This window comes from Phaethon lepturus, unplaced genomic scaffold (assembly GCF_000687285.1).
Source record: "Phaethon lepturus isolate BGI_N335 unplaced genomic scaffold, ASM68728v1 scaffold5547, whole genome shotgun sequence".
Classification (NCBI taxonomy): domain Eukaryota; kingdom Metazoa; phylum Chordata; class Aves; order Phaethontiformes; family Phaethontidae; genus Phaethon; species Phaethon lepturus.
Genome location: NW_010552425.1, coordinates 7,493 through 15,180, shown reverse-complemented (window position 1 = coordinate 15,180; position 7,688 = coordinate 7,493). Strand labels below are relative to the sequence as shown.

General features: G+C 37.2%; 1 protein-coding gene across 1 annotated transcript in view; it reads left to right on the top strand.

The window, feature by feature from the left end:
- The window catches only part of FBN2 (fibrillin 2), a 122,383-nt gene extending 120,895 nt beyond the window's left edge, over nt 1–1,488 (top strand). The window contains exon 59 of the mRNA XM_010291203.1: nt 1,120–1,488. Within this exon, the coding sequence (XP_010289505.1) occupies nt 1,120–1,488 (369 nt within the window). The remainder of the gene's footprint in view (nt 1–1,119) is intronic.
- The last annotated feature ends 6,200 nt before the right edge of the window (nt 1,489–7,688 follow it).

Sequence of the window (7,688 nt, the reverse complement as noted above, 5' to 3'; positions counted from 1 at the left end):
CAGCAGGAAAGGTGAAAGGTTTCACATCCATAAAACTATGTGCAAAAATAAATAATCTCATCATTGATGACATCTGTGGTATACAGTATTTAAAATACTACAGTACTTGCTCCTGTCCATAAACTTTCCTTGTTTTCACCATGTGTTTTTAATTACATGTTAGTACACATATGTACACACATGTGATTGGAATTCCCTCAGAGAGAGAAATCCTTTCCTATCTTTACAAGCATGAAAGGATCTTGACATGTAGGCTAGGTACCTCACTGAGCATCAGGTTTCCTAAAGAAGACTACAGCCTATATATTTTTGTAGGAGCACTTTCAAAAGCTGTTGCTTGTTACATGGCTTTCCTAGGAATGCACTCATTCTTGCCCCCTGCCCCCAAGCGTATTCACAGTTAAGACCTCTGGACAGATTTACATCTGCAGCATAACTATTCTGAAGCTCAAATTTAAAAAGAACCCATGACTGATTTATCAGAAAAACAATGCTGGGACTTTTTTCCACACTCTTTTCAGTGGTCCAAATAGGATGTAATTGGACAATGTGACATACTAGCCCTTTCACAGAGGGCTAACAATACAGCAGTTCTCTCCTTACTTCAGTTTCCCTTATAATCACTGTACTTCCTCATCACTAAATGCTGAGGCTGCTGTTTTTAGAAGACAGGTTTCATTAAAGTTTCAGGGAATTCCCATACAGTATTGTGGTATGTGTTTCTGTAATGTTCCTCACTGAAGCTGATTGAAAGAACAAGACTCTGTCTCACATACACTCTTTACTGTAGTATTAAATATGGGTCTCTTCTATGCCTGGACTTTTTGCAAGTATGATTCTGAAAAGAACCTGAATTCTGAGCCTCCTCTGTAGATCTGATGCTGTAATTTTTAATTATCCTGTTAAGCCTGTGTGAGAAGCCTTTAAGATTTATGGGGTGTGTTACATGGAATTAAGCAGTTCTCCCAGGTGGAAAGGATTTACAATTGCTTCTTTCACAGCTAGATTTTGACAGATGCAGAAACTGTTAATAATCACATATTATTCTTCTCTCAGTGCAAGTGAATATCTGTTTCTCTCCTGCTCTAAACAATCTTTCCTCCTTTACTTCAGATTGAGCAGATTAGCTTGGAAAGTCTAGACATGGATAGTCCTTTGAAGATGAGAGTCAACATTTCCAGGCTTGACAACAAGGAGCACATCCTAGAACTCATGCCAGCCATTGAGCCCCTTACCAACCACGTGCGCTACATCATCTCACATGGCAATGATGATGGCATCTTCCAAATCCATCAGAGGGACGGACTGAGTTATTTGCACACAGTTAAGAAAAAGTCAGTGCCTGGAACTCACACACTGGAAATCATTAGCGTTCCTCTATATAAGAAGAAGGAGCTAAAGAAACTGGAAGACAGCAATGAGGACAACTACCTCTTAGGAGAGCTCGGGGAAGCTCTCAGAATGAGGCTGTGGATAGACCTCTATTAGCCATCTTCCAGACTGAGTCCACTTTTTCAGTCACTTCTGTTCATCTATCTACCCATCTGACCGTATCTGCTTTTCAAAGGCTTTGAAACAGTCACTGACTTTTGGGCAAGAAAGGGAGCAGGGAAGACCTCTTTCTTCCCATCCTGCCGAGACTGTAGAATCACCCTTGCAGGAGGGTAACTTAAACTCTGCCACCACCAAAACTTTGATCATGGTTACTGTATCTTTTATATAACCTCAATTTAAAGTATATTAAAAAGCTGAAGTTCAAGAAGTCATCATATGGCACTAAATGGCACAAACTGTGAGCTATTTTTTCCTGTTAGCAGTCTGCAACACTTTGGGTATTTTGCTATAGTTCCTAATTAAAAAAAAAATATAGAAGTTTATTTATTTTTAATGCAGTAATATATGGAGAAAATAACAAATTATGTAAACAAAAAGGGAAACTTGCTTGGTTTTCTTTAGGTTTATAAATTTGAGCTATAATGTTTTAGAGGTACTTTCTTAATTAAAAAAAATAGATTTGAAAGATGTTTCCTTTTGTATTTGGGCCAGTCATCCAAATAGTATATAAGTAATTTTAAAATGAAGAGCTGAAGGAGCACTGTAATACGTCTTCTGGATATTCTAAAGTGCTCTTGCAAAACTTTGAGTATTCAAAAAAAAAGGAAAAAAAAGAGAGTCTTAAAGGACAAGAATTACAATACCAGTCTCTGCAGAGATCATATTTCACAGCAGCTCAATAGGATTGTATGCTGAATCAGCCACATCAAATAATGGAAGAAGAGGCACAACCACTGTAGCAAAATACCTTGACTGCTTTTAATACCATTAGAATTGCAGAACCAAACTGTACTGTACTTCCTCCCAATAACCTCAAGGAACCACACATGCAACCACACCTCATTCTCAGAAAGGGTGCTCTGCAAACTTGCATTACTGTAGGCAGCTGAAGAAAATGTCTCTCTGAAGGGAATGTGTGATGTTTCATACTGTTTGGTGCTGGCTTGAATTAATGGTGCATTTACTAAAAACTGAGAGCTGTATCAGGACTGCCATATGTGCAAACTAATTATGCAGTGCAGACAATGAAAATGTGTATTTGAAATCTGTTTGCTAGAAGTTTCATTAATACTGTAGTTATACACCGTACGCCTCATTTTATCATAGCTTATTTTGTAAGAAGACGTTTGTACAATGAGTTGACATTTAGTTTACTAGTAATTTTTTTTTAAATGTCGTACCATTATGTGTTAAGTGTATGTCTCAATGGTGCTTTTTTTGACAGCTGGTGCCTGTAACTAGTAATGTTAACAGAATCTCGTATGTGAAAATAGCCAAAGCACATGCTGACTCTAGGATTGTTTCAGTCGCGTATGAGTGCTGACCAAAGATTATATCAAGTTTTACTCAGTGATGTTTCTTTTCTTTTCTTTTGTTGAGTTTGGGGATTTTGAAAAGAAAAAGAAACTTTGTACATTTTTAAATCAAATGTTTGTAAGAAAAAAAAGTTTTGTTTGAAGGTCTGTAACAGTAAGACAACACTTTTCTTGCAATAAAGCTTATTTTGGAGTAGTTTTTTTTCTTTGAAATGTCTGTGTTCTTTGCACAAAATAAGTATCTAATTGTAAGTCTAAAGGATTTCAGAGCAGAAAAAGGAGCTGGTGTGGTGCAAACTCTTCTTCACTCACGTTTAAGGTTATATAGCATTTGCTGACATCATTTCTCTATAATGACAGAGCTGAAACACAGGAAGTAAACTGTCCTTACAGTGTTAAAACTCTGCCTCAACCCTCTCAAAATCTGTCATGTATTAGGTTCAAGTGGGCTGACCTCGCAGAAGGTTTTGCTTATCTTTGTAATGTGAGCTGAAGAACCATGACAATTTAAGTTTGATAAATCAGCTCTAAAAAAAACCCCTCCCCATACATTTAAGAGTAGGAGTGTAAAACCTCCATCCTACCTGAATATCAAAAGTCTGCTAAGACCATAAATGAATGTACTTTTGCTTGCTGGCAGTCCCTTCCTTGGGACTTCATTAGGTACACAGTCAATACTAACAGTGCAAAAAATGTTTTTTCTTAAAAGTATGCAAGGTTTCCACAAAGACCTTATTACATAATCTACACTGTCTTTTTATTCCATTCAGAGTTAAGCTGGTGATCATTTTTAAGTAATAGCCAATACTGACTGTATGTTTTTGTCACAGCAATAATAGCCAGGAAAAGGGAAATAAGACACATTGGGTTAAGCACTGAATTGAGATGCAAAATGCGTGTTTTAGATGTACTCTTTAGTTTCTGACTATAATAGATTTAGTCTGCATCAGCAGAATTAGCTCTACCTATTCTATTGCTGTTCTTCTAGAGGAGCGGCACTTCACAAGTTAATTGCATTAAAGCCAAGTTGCAGGTCTAAGGTTCTAATTACTGGATGCAGTAACAATGAGTTTCCCTAGTGTTTGAGAACTTCTTTGAGCATACAATTGCTCTTCCCCATGCTATCAAAGATCCAGACTAACATACTTCTCCTGCCACCCTGCTATCCCTCTCCTCTTCCCCCTAAAATATCCATAAAGTAATAAATACAAGTTTTTAAAGGAACAGTACACTTAGGTTTCACTCAAGAATGAAAATAATGAAGAATCATACACTTAAATTTCACTCAAGAAAATAATCAGGAATTATGGCACTGTATTTGTTTCATAATTACTTATTTATTTGATGGTAATTGTTTGCTTTTGGTATTCCTTGAAACCTGCATATATATGCAGATTTATCTGACGTGCATCAATTTAAACAAGACAATATGAAACTGCCTGGAAACAGACTTACTTAACATTACCTTCAGATATGGTTGTGCAAGTTTCATTATAATTCAAAGCTGATTCTGGGTAAAATGACTGACGTCTGCAGAAATAGAAGGACCTCTAGAGGTCTGATAAATATATCCAGTACAGCACTGATTTAACAAATAAACAGCTAGTTTCCAAGAATGCTACCCTCTGTCCAAAATGGAAGCTTTCCAGTAAACATTTAACTGCAAGAAAAGCCAACAGACTGAACCCTGTAGAGCATTATCCTTTGCTGCCAGCTCTCAAAAAAGGAGAGAAAATAGTAGCAACAATCTTACTAATGACTCCTCTGAGGCTACAAGTTCTGGATGATTTTATCAGTAGACAGAGATGACTTGCATGTGCTATGCACACTTAGTAGTTTAAAGCCTTTTTTCTAAACTCTTAGAAACTTCTAAGGTAACAGTAACACCTGTGTTAACTGAACATACTGTAAGTACAATACCTTATCCCTTTACTAGAAAGGCAGCATTATCCTCTACCATCTTAAAATGCACAAAACAGTTTTGCACAATAGCCATAAAAAGAAGTAACCCCCAGCTTCAAATCCAGATGAAAAAATACCTTGGATTAAAAAAAAACCTCAAGCAAGAAATCCAAAACAGAGACACTTCCTTTCCACCCAACCTGTCATAGCATATATTTGTATACCCATTTCTCCAAACTGTTATCCTTTAACAGCCTCTAGCCTTTTAATTTCTAAACATTTAATGAGAAAGCTGACTAAACATACACAGAAAGACTAGTGTTCCAGAAAGGTACAAAAAACCAAGATCTCTTTCTTACAGTAAAATGAAAGCTGTCTTGCTGTTTAAGAGAGGCTGCAATATAAATCTCTCGGCAACTTGAAGCAAGATTGTAGTGAGTAAAGGTAACATCTAAGCTAGGGCTGGGCAGTGGCGACTTCACCAGTACACTCTGGCTGTTCTAGCAAGTCTGTGACACTTCCTCATTATAATAATTTTAAAATACATATGTATAAATAATTGATAACTTAAAAATTCTTTGTGAAGAAAGTCTTTTGGTTCTTTCTAGCTTTACTGCAAGGATTTAGCCCCTCAGCTCTACATTTGCTTTCCCAGCATGCCAGCACTGAAGTTCAGCATCATTTGCTATAACCCCACGATGTTACTAGGCCCATTGAAGAATGCACGCCTCCTTTCCTATCCTCAAATGCTCCAGAGTGTTTGAATTCTATGGATGTGTTAAAATGTCTAAGAAGCATCTGCAGACTTTTTAGGGCTGCTCCTTCCTCAAGTATGGCTCCAATTCAATAGACAAGGGAGCACTGCTGGACATATTGCTGAGTCTAAGTATCCAGTAATTATTTCTGAGCACATCAAGTCCTTTCTTCATCTAACCAGCAGTAATGCTACAGTAATTCAAACACTCAGTTATTTCATGTTCCTTCTCTGACAGGATGGCCCTGTAACATTTTTTCATAGGTCAGGCTCTTCAGTCAGCATGCTAGAAAGGACTATTTTTCTACAAGATTTTACTAGACCAACTTGGAATCACCAGGTGAATTTTAGTGTAATGGATGTGATCTGCAGAGCAACAGCTGAAGAACCTGCCTTTGTGCTAAACACACAAAAAAATTCAGGCATGGCAATGCACTGCAAAACTAAATACAGCAAAAATCTCTCTGCCCTATATGAGTTTCTTAATTCTTCCCATGTGTTATAAATTGAACTTAAGCACCTAAACTAGCCAGTGCTGCAAAACAGACATGTCTTAAATGCAAAAACAGGGCTAGATTTTCTAACTTTACTCGGAGGGGATGAAGATTCACAACTCTACATTTACAGTTCTTAAAGCAGGAGAAAAGGAAAACATGAGAGGGCAGTTTGTATCTAAAATAAAATCCCAGTCCCTAGCGTGACTGCTTATGTATTTCACAAAACTGATGAAGGAGGTGGTCTCTCATATGACGTGTGAAGCCTGTTCCAAGAGTGCCAACAACATGTCAGCATGGGTGGTCAAAGAAATGTTTAACCTGTGTATTTAGGCATGATTTTAGTACAAGCAAGGCCTCCTCACTGCTTGGCCTTGTCAAGAATGAGGTGTTTCTACCCATGGCCAAAACAAGATCTTGAGACACAAGGAACACCAGCAGAAAGAGCTGGTGGTGTGCCATCACCTTGATACTTGAAAAATACTTTTTACACAAACAGGGATTTTGAGCTTTAAAATTCTGAACTCCAAGGCCAAAGTAGGAGCTCGGCAGCACTTCATGCATCAAACCAAGTCTACGTTGTAATACAGTATATCCTAAACAGAAGTACACAGAGCTAGCTCCAATCTAGCTAACCTTAGAAACCACTGCTACAAACAACATAATGAAGAAACTGAAAAAGTGACAGAGTGAACATTACCTGTAATGAATGAGGAACATTGGACTCTTCCTCAAGGGTCTGAACTCCAGTCAGTCATATGAATAGCATCTGAATATGCTGAGGCACTAAAACCGTGAAGCATACACAGACCTATAGTAACTTAAGGAAACAATAGCCACGCATTTAAAAGTATAACCATTCTCACTATTTTACCAGCAGAAGTAGTAAAGCACATGGAAAGCTAAGACTGCCGAAGTCCAGATAAAAAAAATTCTAGATTGGAGCACTGGGTTCCTACTGTATCTGAACCAGAAAAAAAAAAAAACAAACAAAAAACAAAACAAACAAACAAACAAACAAAAACAAAAAAACAGCATTGTAGCAGGTTTTTGGGGCACAGTACATTTTAAAATCCTGTGTCTAAAGATGTTCTTACATAAAGTAAATCTGAAATACTTTCATTAAGTTTCCACTAACAGTAATGTCATCTATCTTTTTACTGCTGGCAGTATTACCTTAGTGCAGTTTAATCCAATTACGGTATTTCTATACTGCTTATATACTTACAGAAATACCTGATATTTCTATACTTCATCCTATAGCATTTCTTGCCCAATGTAGACTCAACAAAATCCTGTGAGTTGCCACTATGATTTGCCCTGTTGCAAGGCTACTAAGAAGATGCCAAAAATAAAAATAGTCCAAAACAAAACAAAGAACATACATATGCACATATCTACACAGACATTCCTTCTTTACTGCAGTGACAGGAACTGATTAATTACTGTCTCTTCTACACCAGAATTTTGGAAAGATTTTTGATTTTAAGCCAGATCACCAAACTGACAGCTGAATACCAGATATGTTCTAAAGGCCTGGCTTGTGGTTTGAAGCCAAAGAGTACATACGCATTCAAGAAGACAGGACCCCAACCCCAGTATATTTATCTAGCAAAAATAATGCATTATATATCTAAGTGATGCAAATACAAGGGCCTAAACCTGGAT